General features: G+C 44.7%; 1 protein-coding gene across 1 annotated transcript in view; it reads right to left on the bottom strand.

Moving 5' to 3' along the window:
- The window catches only part of LOC132817323 (contactin-associated protein-like 5), a 910,472-nt gene that overhangs the window by 535,112 nt on the left and 355,995 nt on the right, over positions 1–19,365 (bottom strand). The window contains exon 7 of the mRNA XM_060827733.1: positions 12,390–12,533. Within this exon, the coding sequence (XP_060683716.1) occupies positions 12,390–12,533 (144 nt within the window). The remainder of the gene's footprint in view (positions 1–12,389; positions 12,534–19,365) is intronic.

The raw sequence follows: 19,365 nt of genomic DNA, 5'->3' as shown, positions 1-19,365 counted from the left end.
GCCTGCTGTGCTTTGACCAGCAACACATTTGCAACTGCAGAACTAATACAGTTAATGGCAGATCCTGGGGAGTGTTGTTGAACAGAGAGACCTAGGGGTTCAGGTACATTTTTCTTTGAAAGTTGCATTATTGCTAAGGCCATTTTTGACATACTGTGTACAGTTCTGGTCACCCTGAAGGGCATTATTAAATTAGAGACGGTGTAGGAATGATTTACCAGGACTGGAGAGTTTGAGTTGTGTGGAGAGACTGGATAGGCTGGGACTTTTGTTCACTGGAGATGTAGGAAGTTGAGGGGTGACCGTGTAGAGGTGGAGAAAATCATGAGGGGCATAGATGAGGTGAATAGCAAAAGCCTTTTCCCCACAACAGTCTAAATCTTGCAAGCATGTTTTCATGGCAAGAGGAGAAAGATTTAAAAGGAACCTGAGGGGAAACATTTTCGCAAAGTGGATGGTTCGTATGTGGAATGAATGCCAAAAGCGGTGTTAGATGCAGGTATGGTTACAACATTGAAAAGACATTTGAACAGGAAAGGTTTATAGGGAAATGGGCCAAAGACAGGCAAGTGGGACTAGTTTTGTTTGGGAAACTTGATTGGCATGGACAAATTGGACCAAAGGATCTGTTTCCATGCTGTATGACTCTATGATTCAATAATAACTGGTAGAGAAGTTATTACACAACTGTGGAGAGTGCAGGACTTGAACCCTGGCCTCCTAGTTTGGAGATAAGTACACTACCATTGTGCCACAAATAACCTTTTCACATCCACTTGTGATTTAGAATATTAGCCCCATGACATGACCACTGACAACTCTCTCTGACCCATAATGATTTATACACTCTTAGCTTTCTACTAGCTCAGGCACGATCCATATTTGAATCCACTCTTGCATAAACTAAATAGATAATTTACATCGGATTTGCATAATTATTTAATCCAGGGTTGAGTCTGTTTGCTTTGTGGTCATTAAAATCTGTTTGGAAAAGGATAGGAGGTTTTCTCCCCATTTCTATGGTGACACTCCTCCCCCAATAAGAAGCATCAAAATTGATCCACTGTTTAATTGTCTTATGAATGTTTTCTTTTCTGACTGTGCTCAAAATGGCATTGTTTTATCACCTTCATGGTGACAATCACTGGATGGTTTATTATAGACAAAACATTTTACAACATTTTATCCTCAAGATAAGTAAACACAAGATTTTTTTTGCACTGGCAAAGTCTGAATTCTAATGTTATGACATCTGTACTCTCCAGTTTGTCGACATATGTACAGTCACGAGCTAAGGTCAAGCATCAAACGAACAACTGTCTTCCTTGTTCCGTGGAACTTGTATGGCACATATGCCTTAGCCCTTATTCCTGGTAGATTGTATTACCTTGGCAGACCTGGTATTGGCTCAGAATACAATTGTCTGATGATGAAGATATGGCAAACTGCATAAATCTTTAAAGCTCAAGACATAGCAAAAAAAAACTATCTGATTTGAAAGTAACAACAGCAATGAAAAAAAATTGAAATGCAATATTTTGAATAATTCTATGCAGAATATACCAAAAACCAAGCTCATGCATACTGTCAAACAGATGAAGCTATTAACTATTATCAAAGAGTTTCTCAGTATCTAGGAGCAGCGATCAGGAGCTCCCCAGACTCAATGCAAATGATTACATGATCATATCGCCTGCAAACATCTTTCTTTAATGAGCAGAGGTTTTGGTTAAACTCAGCATAGATATATTCAGGGGCTTGGCTCGACAGGACACTGAAAATAACTTTTCACATCATGCATGAGGTTGGTTGCAATCAACTAGAAGAAAGTGAGGACTGCAGATGCTGGATGGGTGTATGAATAGGAAGGGTTTGGAGGGATATGGGCCGGGTATTGGCAGGTGGGACTAGATTGGGTTGGGATATTTGGTCGGCATGGACGGGTTGGACCGAAGGGTCTGTTTCCATGCTGTACATCTCTATGGCTCTATGACTGTATGGTGTGTTCAGTGGTAGAACTGGTCCTCCTGGGAGCAGATGCGGCGGAGGCGGAGGAATTGGGAATATGGGATCGCATTTTTGCAGGAGGTAGGGTGGGAGGATATGTATTCTAGGTAGCTGTGGGAGTCAGTGGGTTTGTAAAAAATGTCAGTGTTGAGTCGGTCCTCGTGGATAGAGATGGAGAGGTCTAGGAAGGGGAGGGGAGGTGTCAGAGATAGTCCAGGTGAATTTGAGGTTGGTGTGGAATGTGTTTCTGAAATTGATGAACTGTTCGACTTCCTCGTGGGAGCATGAGGTGGCACCGATGCAGTCATCAATGTACCTGAGGAAGAGGTGGGGAGTGGTGCCATCTTCTAACTCCGGAAGATGGACTGTTCCACATAACCGACAACGAGACATGCATAGCTGGGGCCCATGCAGGTGCCCATGGCTACCCCTTTCATCTGGAGGAAGTGGGAGGATTGGAAGGAGAAATTGTTGAGGGTGAGGACCAGTTTAGCCAAACAAATGAGAGTGTCAGTGGTATGGTACTGGTGGGGACGTTGGGAAAGGAACAAACGGAGGACTTGGAGGCCCTGGTCATGGTGGACGGGAGTGTAAAGGGACTGGATGTCCACGGTGAAGATGGGGTGTCGGGGGCTTGGGAAACAGAAGTCTTGGAGGAGGTGGAGGCTGTGGGTGGTGTCCGGAACATATGTGGGAGTTCCTGGACTGGGGAGAATAGGATAGTATCGAGGTAAGTGGAGATGAGTTTGGTGGGGCAAGAGCAGGCTGTGACAATAGGTTAAAATAGGGTAAAAACAATGACTGCAGATGCTGGATACCAGATTCTGGATTAGTGGTGCTGGAAAAGCACAGCAGTTCAGACAGCATCCGAAGAGCAGTAAAATCGACATTTTGGACAAAAGCCCTTCATCAGGACTGGGGTAGTCAGGCTTGTGGATCTTGGGTAGGAGGGAGAATCGGGTGGTGCGGCATTCCCAAACAATGAGGTTGGAAGCTATGGGTGGGAGATTCCCTGAGGTGATGATTAGATTAGATTAGACTTACAGTGTGGAAACAGGCCCTTCGGCCCAACAAGTCCACACCGACCCGCCGAAGCGCAACCCACCCATACCCCTACATTTACCCCTTACCTAACACTGCGGACAATTTAGCTTGGCCAATTCACCTGACCCGCACATCTTTGGACTGTGGGAGGAAACCGGAGCACCCGGAGGAAACCCACGCAGACACGGGGAGAACGTGCAAACTCCACACAGTCAGTCGCCTGAGTCGGGAATTGAACCCGGGTCTACAGGCGCTGTGAGGCAGCAGTGCTAACCACTGTGCCACCGTGCCGCCCAATGATGTTGTGTATGGTCTGGAAGATGATGGTTTGGAGATGGGGGATGGGGTCATGGTCAAGGGAGCAGTAGGAGGAGGTGTCTTCGAGTTGGCGTCTGGCTTCAGCAGTGTAGAGGTCAGTGCACCAAACTACTACTGTACCCCCTTTATCTGCTGGCTTGATGATGAAGTTGGGATTGGATTCTGGATCAGTGGTGCTGAAAGAGCACATCAGTTCAGGCAGCATCCAACGAGCAGCGAAATCTACGTTTCGGGCAAAAGCCCTTTCGAGGACCCCTTCGCCCACCTCCAACACACTGCATCCACCTGGACACCCCACGCTGGCCTATTACCTGCCCTTGACCTCTTCATTTCCAACTGCCGCCGGGACATTAGCCGCCTCAACCTGTCTACCCCCCTCCCCCACTCCAACCTCTCACCCTCACAACGCGCAGCCCTCCAATCCTTCTGCTCCAATCCCAACCTCACCATTAAGCCAGCGGATAAAGGGGGCGCAGTGGTAGTCTGGCGCACTGACCTCTACACCACTGAAGCCAAACGCCAACTCGAGGACACCTCTTCCTACTGCCCCCTCGACCATGACCCCACCCCCCATCACCAAACCATCGTCTCCCAGGTCATACAGAACCTCATCACCTCAGACGATCTCCCACCCACAGCTTCCAACCTCATAGTCCAGGAACCCTGCACTGCCCAGTTCTACCTCCCTCCCAAGATCCACAAGCCTAACCACCCCGGCCGACCCATTGTCTCAGCATGGTCCTGCCCCACTGAACTCATCTTTACCTACCTCGACACGAATCCAGAGAAAGTATATTCCTGTCAAGGTGAAAGGGAAGGCTGGTAGGTATAGGGAATGCTGGATGACTAAAGAAATTGAGGGTTTGGTTAAGAAAAAGAAGGAAGGGTTGTAAGGAGATCTCAGCTATTTGTAAGAATAATAGGGTGGTTATGGGAGGGGAAGGAAGGATTCAAAGATCGTATGAGGAAAGGCTGAGGCACTTGGGGCTGTTCTCATTGGAGAAAAAAAGGTTTAGGGGAGATTTGATAGAGGTGTACGGGATGATTGGGAGTTTGGATGGGGTTGACAGTGAGAACCTTTTTCCGCGTATGGAGTCAGCTGTTACTAGGGGACACAGCTTTAAATTAAGGGGGGGTTGGTATAGGACAGATGTTAGGGGTAGATTCTTTACTCAGCGGGTTGTGAGTTCATGGAACGCCCTGCCAGTAGCAGTGGTGGACTCTCCCTCTTTATGGTCATTCAAGCGGGCATTGGATAAGCATATGGAGGTTATTGGGCTAGTGTAGGTTAGGTAGGCTTCAGTCGGCGCAACATCGAGGGCCGAAGGGCCTGTACTGCGCTGTATTTTTCTATGTTCTATGTCCTATCCCCCTAGTCCAGGAACTCCCCACATACGTTCGAGACACTACCCACGCCTTCCACCTCCTCCGAGACTTGCGTTTCCCAGGCCCCCAACGCCTCATCTTCACCATGGATATCTAATCCCTCTACACCTCCATCTGCCATGACTAGGGCCTCCAAGCCCTCCGTTTTTTCCTCTCCAGATGTCCCCAATAGTACCCTTCCACCGACACTCTCATTTGTTTAGCCGAACTGGTCCTCACCCTTAACAATTTCTCCTTTGAATCCTCCCACTTCCTCCAGACCAAAGGGGTAGCCTTGGGCACACGTATGGGCCCCCGCTATGCCTGTCTCTTTGTTGGCTACATAGAACAGTTGATCTTCCGTAATTACACCGGCACCACTCCCCGCCTCTTCCTCCGTTACATCGATGACTGCATTGGAGCCACCTCGTGCTCCCGCGAGGAGGTTGAGCAATTCATCAACTTCACCAACACATTCCACCCTGACCTTAAATTTACGTGGACCATCTCTGACACCTCCCTCCCCTTCCTGGACCTCTCCATCTCCATTAATGATGACCGACTTGACACTGACATTTCTTACAAACCCACCGACTTCCACAGCTACCTGGATTACACCTCTTCCCACCCTATCTCTTGCAAAAATGCCATCCTGTATTCCCAATTCCTCCGCTCCACCGTATCTGCTCCCAGTGGACCAGTTCCACCATAGAACACACCAGATGGCCTCCTTCTTTAGAGACCGCAATTTCCCTTCCCACGTGTTTAAAGACGCCCTCCAACGCATCTTGTCCACATCCCGCACCTCCACCCTCAGAACCTACCCCTCCAACCGTAACAAGGACAGAGCGCCCTTGGTACTCACCTTCCACCCTACAAACCTTCGCATAAACCAAATCATCTGCCGACATTTCCGCCACCTCCAAAAAGACTCCACCACCAGGGATATATTTCCCTCCCCACCCCTTTCCACCTGCCGCAAAGACCGTTCCCTCTGTGACTACCTGGTCAGGTCCATGCCCCCTTATGACCCACCCTCCCATCCTGGCACTTTCCCCTGCCACCGCAGGAACTGTAAAACCTGTGCCCACACCTCCTCCCTCACCTCTATCCAAGGCTCTAAAGGAGCCTTCCACATCCATCAAAGTTTTACCTGCACATCCACTAATATAATTTATTGTATCCATTGCTCCCGATGCAGTCTCCTCTACATTGGGGAGACTGGACGCCTCCTAGCAGAGTGCTTTAGGGAACATCTCCGGGACACCCACACAAATCAACCACACTGCCCCGTGGCCCAACATTTCAACTCCCCCTCCAACTCAGCTGAGGACATGGAGGTCCTGGGCCTCCTTCACCGCCGCTCCCTCACCACCAGATGCCTAGAGGAAGAACGCCTCATCTTCCGCCTCGGAACACTTCAACCCCAGGGCATCAATGTGGACTTCAACAGCTTCCTCATTTCCCCTTCCCCCACGTCATCCTAGTTTCAAACGTCTAGCTCAGCACTGTCCCCATGACTTGTCCGGATTTGTCCGATCTGCCTAGCTCCTTTTCCACGTATCCACTCCACCCTTTCCTCCCTGACCTATCACCTTCATCTCCTCCCCCACTCACCCATTGTACTCTATGCTACTCTCTCCCCACCCCCACCCTCGCCTAGCTTATCTCTCCACGCTTCAGGCTCACTGCCTTTATTCCTGATGAAGGGCTTTTGCCCGAAACGTCAATTTCACTGCTCGTTGGATGCTGCCTGAACTGCTGTGCTCTTCCAGCACCACTGATCCAGAATCTGGTTTCCAGCATCTGCAGTCATTGTTTTTACCAGATTGGGATTGGAGTGGAGGGCTGTGCATTGTGAGGGTGGGAGGTTGGAGTGGGTCGGCGGTTGAACAGTTTGAGGCGGTTGATGTCACAGTGGCAGTTTGAAATGAAGAGGTGAAGATCAGGTAGCAGGCCAGCATGGGGTGTCAGGTGGATGGGGTGTGTTGGAGGTGGCAGAAGGGGTCCTCGGTGGGTGGGCGGGTGTCTTGGCTAAAAAGTAGGCATGGAGGAAGGGGCAGCGGAAGAAACGTTCAAGGTCGCAGCATGTGTTGAACTCATTAATCTGGGATCATAGAGGGTAAAGGTGAGGCCTTTACTGAGGACTGAACATTTGTCCTCAGTGAGGGGGAGGTCTGGAGGAATGGTGAACACATGGCAGGGATGGGGGCTAGGACCTGGTGTAGGGCTGGAATTCAAGGTGGAATGGAAGCTAGGACCTGGAGTGGACCTGGAGTTCAAGGTGGGGGCGGTGACAGTGGCTAGAGTGGGCGTGGTTATGGGGTCAGCAGTGACGTCCACAAAGGAGATGATGTTTACAAAGGAGGTGGAAGTGGTGCTGATGGTAGAGTTAACGGGGGTGGAAGTGATGTCACGTATGGGGAGGGCAACGTTACTGTTGGGTGCTCATTTGCTGACCAGCAAGTCATTTCCAGTAAAACAGTAATTCTTATGAACATTCCAAGTTGCAGAAAGAGAGAAATAAATGTAAAATAAATTGCTCCCTTACTCCAGGTTGACCCTTCTAACTTCCTCTTACTATTGCCATCTGCTGAACTCTACTCTAAATAAATCCTATCCATTCAACACTCTATTCCTCACATTATCCCTTAGAAAATCCCACTTGTCTTTCATTTCTAACCCTTACTGATCTCTACTGGATTTGCCCATTCCCAAACACATCGATTTCAAAATCCTCGACTTCCTTTGTAAATCTCTCCACCTAAGCTCTGTGCCTTGTGCTGTCCAGAGGTTAGGGATTGTACTTTACCTTAGTTTTTGCTGCCTCTCTATTACTTACAGAACTGTCAATAATTGCACTATGGGACTATGCTTTCTGTATGCAATTGCCTTGCTGCTGTTTTATCCAAAAACCCCTTGAAGTAAGCTTAGTTTTCACTGATCTTATTGTTTCATATAATTTGCACTCGCAGAAATAGGTAAAAATGACAGACAGGGGAAAAAAAGACATTTATTTCATCCATGCAGGCATAATCTGTACATATGCAGTAGTCCAAATAATACATTGATGCATACAACCTGGGAACAGGAATAGGCCATTCGGCTCTTCAAGCCAGTTCTACCATTCAATATGACATGCCTGATCTTCTCCATATTCTTTCTTTGTCCCCATAACTTTTGTTGTGTTTAAGTGCAAAAAAAACCCATCTCTTTGTTGAGTATCCAGATCATTCTGCATTGATGTGTGTTTTGTTAACGTGAATTCACTCTTATGTGATTGACGAATCAGGGCACTGTTTCAAAAGCACAAACTGTTAAAACATGTGTTGGCTCCAATGCGATTACACTGCCAACACTGTAAGCGCTGTCTTGCAAGTGCATTTTACTATAATGCGGGGTTGGACAAGAACACAGACATCATGTTATAAAAGGATGACCTGAATTCAGTGGCTCAGAAAAAAAGACCCATTTGTTCCCATTGTCTGGTTCCTGTCTGTCAGATGCATCACTGATTTCTGCTGACTGAGGGGAAGGAATGCGTGATTCAGGATATGGAAATAGGAGAGCAGGAAAACATTAGAGTCTGGCATGCCCAGTTCTATGAAGTTCTCGTTCATTGGGCTGCTTGTCAGAATAGGTGACGTGAATGAGGAGTGAACACAAAAGAAGATTGCAAGAAATCTAGCAAGACAGACTCTTACTCTCCTGATCTTGAAGGTTAACAAGCAAAGGGGCACAGAAAGAATACTAGATGAAAGCAAGGCTGAGCTAAAGGAAGAAGGAATTGTTCAGCTCACTGAAAATGATTGTTAGGATGAACAATGCCATGATTAGCATCTCCCATCTTGGGGAGGTGATGCCTCAGTGATGTTATCATCAGAAGATTAATCCAGGAACCCAGGTTACATTCTGGAGACTGGGTTTAAAACCTAGCACAGTAGATGATGGAATTTGAATTCAATAATAATCTGAAATTAAGACCTTAATGACGGACATGAAATGATTGTTGTGAAAAACCCATCTGGTTCACTAATGTCCTTCAGGGAAAGAAACTGCCATTCATACCTGCTCTGGCCTACATGTGACTCCAGATCCACCGCAATGTGGTTGACTCTTAAACTTCCCGCTAGGCAGTTAGGAATGGGCAATAAATGCTGGCTGAGTCAGCTACACCCACATCCATGAACAAATATTGAACAAAACATCAGTGCTTGCTCTTGTCCTCTGTTTCTGGCAGCTGCCTGAGATCTTTAGCAGACAAGTCATGGCTCATGTTAATGCATTCCTAATGACCTACTCCATATTAACCTCAAAGAGAAAAAAAATATTCACCACCTGCTCCACTACTGCACTAATAATGCTTATAAATTTAACAAAAAGCTTTCCTGCTCCATCTTAATAAACCTCATCTGACACAGTTAGCATGTTATTTTCTCCTTATTTAGACACCGACCAATTTTAAGTAAATCTCTGATTTCCCTGGAGTATCGGAGGCTGAGGGGTGACCTTAGGTGGCACAGTGGCACAGTGGTTAGCACTGCTGCCTCACAGCGCCAGAGACCCGGGTTCAATTCCTGCCTCAGGTGACTGACTATGTGGAGTTTGCACATTCTCCCCGTGTCTGCGTGGGTTTCCTCCAGGTGCTCCGGTTTCCTTCCACAGTCCAAAAATGTGCAGGTTAGGTGAATTGGCCATGCTAAATTGCCCGTAGTGTTAGGTGTAGGGGAATGGGTCTGAGTGGGTGCGCTTCAGCAGGTTGGTGTGGACTTGTTGGACTGAAGGGCCTGTTTCCACACTGTAAGCAATCTAATCTAATCTTAGAGAGGCTAATAATATCATGAGGGGCATGGATAGGGTAAACAGTCAAAGTGATGTCCTTTCTTGTCTGTATGTAAGGATTGTAGCGATAGTGGGTCATGTGTTTTTGTGGCTAGTTGATGTTCATGTATCCTGGTGGCTAGTCTAGAACATGAGGGCATAGGTTTAGGGTGAGAGGTGAAAGATATAAATGGGACCTAAGGGGCAACTTTTTCACACAAAGGGTGGTGCGTATATGGAATGAGCTGTCACAAAATGTGGTGAGGCTAGTACAATGACAACATTTAAAAGGCATCTGGATGGGTATATGAATAGCAAGGGTTTAGAGGGATATGGGCCGGGTGTTGGCAAATGGGACCAGATTAATTTAGGATATCTGGTCAGCATTGACGAGGTGGTCTGTTTCCATGCTGTACATCCCTATGATTCTATGACTGATGTATGTAGTAGTGTGCTTTTGGCAGCACAGTCTCAACGGGCCAAAGAGTGACCTGCCCAACTGACCAATCCATTCGTATCCTCCTGTAACCTAATAATGTACCTTCCTCCTCACCAGGCTGATCTCTGTGCCATTCGCAAACTTATTTTTCAGCACCTTCACATTCTCATCTACATCATTTATGAATATCACAAACAACAAGGTATTCAGCACAAATCACTGAGGTACACTACTACCCATCAGGCTCCACTCCCACAAACAACCTTCTATCACCATCCTCTGCCTCCGGTCACTAAGCTAACTTTGGATCCAATTTGCCAAGTTACGCCGGGTTCCACGAGCTTTCACCTTCTTCATCAGTTTCCCATGTGGAACCTCATCAAAGGTCTTGCTGAAATCCATATAAACAGCATCAATTGGCCTCCGTTGATTTAAACACTTGGCCACCTCATCAAAAAAATCTCCCAGTTTTGCTAGCATTGAATGGTGATAGCAATTCAAATTGTGATATCAATTAATTGTTTTCTATTTCCTTTTCACTGAAGCAGTGAAAGACTCAAATATGGATGAAGGTTTGCTCACAGAGCTGGAAGGTTTGGTTTCAGACATGTCATCACCACACTAGGTAACATCATCAGTGAGCCTCCAGTGAAGGGCTGGTGTTATGTCACACTTTCTATTTATGTGTTTAGGCCTGTTTGGGTGTTTGGTGATGTAATGTCTGGTTCTTTTTCTCAGAGGATATTAGATGGGGTCCAAATTAATGTGTTTGTTGAGGTTAGAGTTCAGGTTAGAATGCCATGCTTTTAGGAATTCTCATGTGTGTCTCTATTTGGCTTGTTCAAGGATGGATGTGTTTCCCAGTCAAAGTGATGTCCTTCATAGAACATAGAATATAGAACGTTACAGCGCAGTACAGGCCCTTTGGCCCTCAATGTTGCGCCGCCCTGTCATACTAATCTGAAGCCCATCCCACCTCCATATGCCCGTCCAATGACGACTTAAATGCACTTAAACTTGGTGAATCTACTACTGTTGCAGGCAAAGCATTCCATACCCTTACTACACTCTGAGCAAAGAAACTACCTCTGACATCTGTCGTATATCTATCTCCCCTTGTGTTTGCCGTTCCCATACTTGGAAAAAGGCTCTCCCTGTCCACCCTATCTAACCCTCTGATTATCTTGTATGTCTCTATTCACTGTCTGTATGTAAGGATAGTAGTGATAGCGGGTCATGTCTTTTTGTGGCTAGTTGATGTTCATGTATCCTGGTGGCTAGTTTTCTGCCTGTTGGACAGAAAAGTCCTGCAAGGACTGTAACAAACACTACATTGGGAAAACTCATGGAAGGCTCACTGATGATGTTACCTAGTATGATAACGAAACGTCTTAAACTGAATCTTCCAGCTCAGCAAACCAACTCACATTCAGAACCTCAACCTGAGCTACAAATGTTTTCAAAACTTGCAAATCTGATGGGACAAAATTGAACAGTGAGTGAGGTTGGGTTAAAAAAAAATGTTCATATCATTTGTAGTAAGAAAAGCAGCTGTATAAGATATAGGAGCAGAAACAGGCCATTTAGCCCATCAGTGTACTCAGCCATTCAATGATATCACGGCTGACTTGACAAAGCCCTTTCCTGCCTTTTGCCAATTACTCTCGATTCCCTTTCTAATATTAATTGCTTCAATAAACCTGTGGGGAATACTCAAGAACAGCAGCTCGGGACGTTGAGGTCTAAGATATGTTGTGTGAGGTCCCTTGCTGCAGTGGATAGCATCCATGCCTCTGGGCTGGGATCTCTGGGTACAAGTCCCATCCTAGTACTTGATAGCTCAGGAAATTGTACTCATAGAGACGCCAAACAATAGCATTGACCTGCAAATTTATCCAACACACATTTAATGCCCATTGAAAAGTGATTGAGAATTCTAATACACTGTGAGAAGGATATTGGAGCATCCACCATTATTATTCATGGCTCCAAACTGCATCTGAAATAGCATGTTGCCAATACAGCTCTGTTTCACTGAGGAAACTGTGACATACCACTGCCAAGATAAGCTATTAATGGGCACATTTATTGGTCAAAGCAGTTTTTACTGCAATAAAGTCAGCTAATTAAAAAAAACAAAAGAACTATGGATGCTGTAAATCAGAAACAAAAACAGAAATTACTGGAAAAACTCAGAAGGTCTGGCAGCATCTGTGGAGTCAAATCAGGTTAACATTTTGAATCAATTGACCCTTCCTCAGAACTAATTTGGCAAGTTTCATTACCTACACAGGAAACTAGCTGAGGCAATCATGTCACGTTAATAGATTACACTCACTCATTCACTCAAACTATCATCCTATTTACCTTATCACCTTAGTTTCTAACAGCTTACCATGATATGTATTGGGGGCTTGTGTCTCTTGGCCAGATCAATAATATTCACTCCATTGTAATAGAGGTTTTCAATGCAGCCGTGAAAGTTCTTCCTGACGTAAGTCACAGATTTGCCTGGAATTGGAATCCCTCCAAAGCTCAGCTGTAAAACAAAGGAGAAGATGCACACAGTTACACTGATTAAGACATTCGCTGATACTGCAGAAAACTACCACAGTCTCATCAACAATTAAAACAATCTCAGTTGATTTATTGGTGTGCCAGCAAAGACAATTACGGTGTACAGCACCACTGCTATTCGTCATCGTGCACGAGTCTGGCAGTGCCAAAGCTATGAAGGAGGAATCTGACAATCAAAACATTTGCTCAGATATGCCATTTGGATTCAATTTACGTGACTTATATGTTGAATTATGCTGCAAGGTAAACAGTCAATAGATCTGAAATAAAAACTGAAAGTGTTGGAAAAGTGTATGAGATGGAAAAGTTGGTTTATACTTTCGGGGGGAAATTGATAACAGGTTTTTTCAGATGTTGAATGCACTAATCTAAATCCTCTGAGTCTCATTCTTATTTATATAGTTTCTCCCTGTTTAAATTCCTGTTAAAACTCTAACAGCGATAGGAGCTGAAGTGATTCGTTTGGCCCATCAAGCCTACTCCTTCATTTACCAATATTCTGGTTGACCTTCTACATCAACTTTATCTTTGTGCACTATTACTCCACGCCTACAGTCATTTAAGAGGGAAAACATCTATTGACCTCTGTCTTAAATATACTCAATGATATAGCATACAGAGCTCTCTGGGGTCAAGAGTTGCAAAGGCAAAGGAAGAAATTTCTCCTCGTCTCTGTCCTAGGTGGCCAGATCATGACCCCTGACCTTAATAAGCACCCAGGGAAACATTTACTCAGCATCAGCCCTCTCAAGCCCCTTAATAATTTCCCATGTCTCTCGTAGATTTGCTATCACTCAGATAAACACCACAGTAACAAACAAAACTGAAGGTTATAAAGGAAATTTGAAGTGTTTCCAAACATGAACATGAAAAGATGAATTTATGCACTGAAAACCATTAAAAGAGAAGCTTAAGTTGCAAATAATGCATTTTACAGAGAGGTGTTCATCTCAAATTCTGCTATTTTACAAGGAGTGTTACATTGTTTATTTTAAACAGATCAAAGTTTAATCGAAATAGTGATCAAAATAAATTCAAGAGTTATTTGTGCTTTATGAGAATGTTTAATTATATTTTTGTGGTGGACATAATTAGGGATTCCCTTGTTTTCTTATATGTGGGAACAGGCTGAAATTGTTGGGGTCAGAGGTGCATATTTCTGAACCTATATATAAAAGCTGTCAGGGTGTTCAAAGGCTGGGCGCTAGTTCTATCCTTTTCTATCTTGCTTTATGAACGAGAACAACAATTACCACATCACCATAATCCCTTAAAATATCATTGCCAGCTTCAAGACCCTTGCAATAAAAAATAAACTTGTTGAGAGCAACCATGATTCTATTATGAGACTTTTGTTTTGATAAAATAAGGCTGAAGCATCATCTCACGAGTTGGTTCAGTGAAGTTGCTGAGCTTGACAGTGAGAAGGGAGTGCAGTTACTTGCAGGTCAGCTTTCAGCTATTAATCATATTTTTGTCTGTAATCCTTTGTGCTATTTTTACATTTACTGCCTTAAACCTTCAACAATACTTCCATTAGATCATCAAGCCAAAGACAAAATGAAGACAAACAACCATAAGGCTTTAAAGAGTGTTTCTTTTTTGGGAATGAACTGCACATGACATAAAGAGGCCATTCAACTCATTGAGCTGTACTTTCCTCTTTTCAAGTGCTTATCATTTCCTTTTAAAGTTACGATTGAATCTGCTTCCACCATCCATCCAGTTATTCCAAATCAAAACATCTTACAGAATAAAAACCTTTCTCCTTGTTCCGCGGCCCCTCCACACACTTCCCCCAGTAACTCCCAACTATCTGCGTTTTCAGCCAATTCCCTCCTGTTTCAGAGTCTCCTGCTATCAAAACCAATTTCTCCTTATAACGGTAGTTTGCAATGTTTCCAATCATGAGCAGCAAAAGGTTAATGCATGTACTGAAAAGGATTAAACAGAGACATTTAAGTTGCAAATAATGCATTTTACAGAAAAATGTTCATCTCAAAGTCTGCTTTTTCACAAGTAGCGTTACAGTGTTCATTTCAAACAGGTTAGTGTTCACTCTAAACAGTGGCCAAAGTAAATCCCAATGCTGTTTGTGCTTTATGAGAATGTTGATGGACACACACAACAAAAGACAACTAGTTTTTTAGTCAGTCAAAAAACTAAAAAGAAATCCTTACCTGAGCTTAAAGTATATACAGATTCGAAGCAGGAAGACACACCTAAATTACATTGTCTAACCCGAGCTATAATCTCTTATACATGGAAAAAACTATCTAGGGACAAAGACTTGAAAGGAATCTGGATTTTGCAATTTAATCAGCAGTCGATGTCTTACCTGATTAAAGGATTCGACAAGGGCACCAGTTTTAAAGTTGTTAACTTGTTGCTTATAATACTGTTTCTCATACCTGCCTACAATACCATGTCTGAGGAAGGAGCAGCGCTCTGAAACCTTCAATTTCAAATAAAGCTGTGTAGTTTGATTTTAATCCTTATTTGATCTGTCAAAGTGCTTCATAATCCCAGCAGAACTTTATCTTATCCTGAGTTGGGATGTTGACGTCAGGAAATTGAACCGTTTTGGTATACTTAATTTCCAGTGTGTAGCCTCTGGATCATTTGGTAGCACATTAATCCTTGAATCAGAATGTTCCCAGTTGAAGTCCCATTTGATTTTATATAAAATGCCAGACTGACACTTGAGTGCATTACTGAGGGAGCACTGTGTCAACGTTTCAGATGAGATGTGAAAGTAAGGCTCTATCTGTCTATATGGGTGGCTATAAAAGACCTTGTGGCATTAGAAAAGCAGTCAGGTTGTCCCAGGGCTCCCAGATAATACCGTTCCTTTTAATTCCTAACAGATTACTTAATCACTACAATGTTGCTTAAGGTAGTTCACAGGAGCAGTCATCTTTCTGCTGTGGTCACCTTATGAGCCAATGCAAACACAAGGGGCTGAATAGCCTCCTTCTGCACCATAAACATGTGACTCTGTGATTGTGATACTGGGTCTTGGTACTCAACATCGCTGAGGAGAGGTTGCGGGAATCAATGCCCTTTTAAGGGTAACGGTTTCCTCAGCATTCAATGTACAATTTACACCAAGAGTATCCGAAAACAAAGGCTACAATCCCCAGTGGGCTCAGCAGGCAACATTTTGAAAATCGTGCCGTCCCATATGGCAATGCCTACTGGGGACATTGTGGCCTCTGATATGGCAATGCCTGTTAGAATATTTTGGCCTCTGATATGGTAATGTCTACTGGGGACATTGTGGCCTCTGATATGTCAATGCCTGCTGGGACATTGTGGATTCTGATATGGTAATGTCTACTGGGGAAATTGTGGCCTCTGATATGTCAATGCCTACTGGGACTTTGTGACCTCTGATATGGCAATGCCTGCTGGGACATTGTGGCCTCTGATATGGCAATGCCTGTTAGAATATTTTGGCCTCTGATATGGTAATGTCTACTGGGGACATTGTGGCCTCTGATATGTCAATGCCTGCTGGGACATTGTGGCCTCTGATATGGTAATGTCTACTGGGGAAATTGTGGCCTCTGATATGTCAATGCCTGCTGGGACATTGTGGCCTCTGATATGGCAATGCCTGCTGGGACATTGTGGCCTCTGATATGGCAATGCCTGCTGGGACATTGTGGCCTCTGATATGGCAATGCCTACTGGGACATTGTGGCCTCTGATATGGTAATGTCTACTGGGGAAATTGTGGCCTCTGATATGGCAATGCCTACTGGGACTTTATGGCCTCTGATATGGCAATGTCTACTGGGCCTTTGTGGCCTCTGATATGGCAATGCCTGCTGGGACATTGTGGCCTCTGATATGGCAATGTCTACTGGGACTTTGTGACCTCTGATATGGCAATGCCTACTGGGACTTTGTGACCTCTGATATGGCAATGCCTGCTGGGACATTGTGGCTTCTGATATGGTAATGTCTACTGGGGAAATTGTGGCCTCTGATATGGCAATGCCTGCTGGGACATTGTGGCCTCTGATATGGCAATGCCTGCTGGGACATTGTGGCCTCTGATATAGCAATGTCTACTGGGGACATTGTGGCCTCTGATATGTCAATGCCTGCTGGGACATTGTGGCCTCTGATATGGCAATGCCTGCTGGGACATTGTGGCCTCTGATATGGCAATGCCTGCTGGGACTTTGTGGCCTCTGATATGGCAATGTCTACTGGGCCTTTGTGGCCTCTGATATGGCAATGCCTGCTGGGACATTGTGGCCTCTGATATGGCAATGTCTACTGGGCCTTTGTGGCCTCTGATATGGCAATGCCTACTGGGACATTGTGGCCTCTGATATGGCAATGCCTACTGGGACTTTGTGGCCTCTGATATGGCAATGCCTGCTGGGACATTGTGGCCTCTGATATGGCAATGCCTACTGGGACATTGTGGCCTCTGATATGGCAATGCCTACTGGGACATTTGGCTGAGAACTATATGCGTCAAAATTTCTGCAAAACTTTATAAAAGCCGAAAGAACTGCAGATGCTGTAAATCAGAAACAAAAACGGACGTTGCTGGAAAACCCGAGCAGGTCTGTGAAGAGAAATCAGAGAACTTTCTGAGGAAGGGTCACTGGACCTGAAACATTAACCCTGATTTCTCTTCACAGGTGCTTTCAGACCTGCTGAGCTTTCCCAGCAACTTCTGTTTTTATTCCTGTAAATTCTGCAGATGTTATAGCACAGAAAGGATTGCCTAATTGTTCACACTTGTCAGGCCTGAATCTTGTCCTTAAAAACCTAATGGGAATGTAGGTGCTCCACACTGAAAAAAGGCCAGGGGATGCAGTTTTCCCTCCTTTATGCTCCACTGGTATTTCACCCAATAAATATGTCGAATCAAGATTCTAATGCTGACCATTGTTGATTGTCAAGAAAAACCCATCTGGTTCACTAATTTCCTTCAGAGAAGGAAACTGCCTCCCTTCCTGGTTTCCATGTGACTCCAAACCCACAACAATGTGGTTGACACTTAACCACCCTCTGGGCAATTAGGGATGAGGGATAAATGCTGGCCTAGATTGAGCACTAACCCTTGACTCTATAGAAACAAACAAAACTTGTTTCTCAATCGCCTGAGAAGACAATTGGTCTTAATTGTTTAAATGAGTTTCTGAAAAGAGGAGTGAGATATTGAGGGAGGGAAGTTGAGAGCAGTAATGATTTGGACATGCTCAAATTGACACAAAGTGGAAGGTCAGAAGTCAATTGGCAGAACACTGGAATGGTCGAGCTTAAAGGGAAAGGGATATTAATGAGGCATATAGCCAGAAACCTCTGCGATATAAAGCATTGTGATGTTGCTCACTGACTGGCGAGGTTAATTGAATGAAAGACTGCTGCAGTCGTCTGACATTGCAATTTGTATGTCATGTTGCTCGGTGAAAACCCTGAAATTTCCACCTGAACGGTATTGTGGATCAACCCACAGCAGGTGGACTGATGTTGTTCAAGAAGGCAGCTCACCACCACCTTCTCAAGGGCAACTAGGGATGGGCAACAAATTCCCACATCGCACAAATGAATTTAAAAGTGTCCCAATCAACGCAATGGGATTATATGAAATTGAAAATACTGAGCAGGCAATTCTCTTTCTTAAGCCAGGATCAGCATTCAATGGGTTCATGGCTGATTTAGTTATGGTTTTAACTCTTAGGTGATGGCACCCCCACCACTGAACACCTCCACAGCTCATTCAAATCTCGATAACGCATCGACAATCATGTTTTTTCGACCTGCCACATGCACAATTGTCAAACTGAATGGCTGCAATAACAAGCTCCATCTAAACAATCACTCTAGATTGCCAAAACAGGCAATTTTGTCCTTAAATTTTTCCACAAATGTCAATGGGTTGTGATCAGTGTATACGATTGTCTCAGATGCATTGCTTGTAATATAGATACTGAAATGTTGTAATGCCAACACCAAGCTTAACATTTCTTTCTCCACCATTGAATATTTCTGTTGATGAATGTTCAACTTCCTGGAAAAACACCCAAGGGTCTTTCTATCTCCTGCAGGAGCACCGCATTGACACCCACATCACTGGCATCGATAGCCCCCTTGAAAGGCTTCGTGTAATCCAGGGTGGCTAACACTGGGGCAGAGGTGAACACAGTTTTTTAGGCTGCCAAATGCCTTTTAACAGTCCGCTGTTCACTGAAACCTCTTGCCCTTTTTTAACAATTTGGTGAGTGGAGCTGCCACACTGCTAAAGTTTAGCACAAGCATTCGATAAAATCCATTCAATCCCAGGGACCGGAATGCTGCTTTTTGCGTCGACGGTGTGGCAACTTCTCCAGTTACTTTCGTTTTTGCATCTCGTGGGGCCATTTGTCCATTACCAATACAATGGCCAGGAAGTTGTCTTGGGTTTTGGCAAATTCACTTTTAGCCAGGTTTACTACCAAGCCTGCCTTTCGAAATCAATCAACCAAAAGGTTCCACATGGGAGACTGATTAGCAAGGTTAGATCTCATGGAATACAGGGAGAACTAGCCATTTGGATACAGAACTGGCTCAAAGGTAGAAGACAGAGGGTGGTGGTGGAGGGTTGTTTTTCAGACTGGAGGTCTGTGACCAGTGGAGTGTCACAAGGATCGGTGCTGGGTCCTCTACTTTTTGACATTTACATAAATGATTTGGATGCGAGCATAAAAAGTTAGTAAGTTTGCAGATGATACCAAAATTGGAGGTGTCGTGGACAGTGAAGAGGGTTACCTCAGATTATAACAGGA

The sequence above is a fragment of the Hemiscyllium ocellatum genome, chromosome 7 (genome assembly GCF_020745735.1).
Source record: "Hemiscyllium ocellatum isolate sHemOce1 chromosome 7, sHemOce1.pat.X.cur, whole genome shotgun sequence".
Lineage (NCBI taxonomy): Eukaryota > Metazoa > Chordata > Chondrichthyes > Orectolobiformes > Hemiscylliidae > Hemiscyllium > Hemiscyllium ocellatum.
This window is presented reverse-complemented; position numbering and strand designations above follow the sequence as displayed.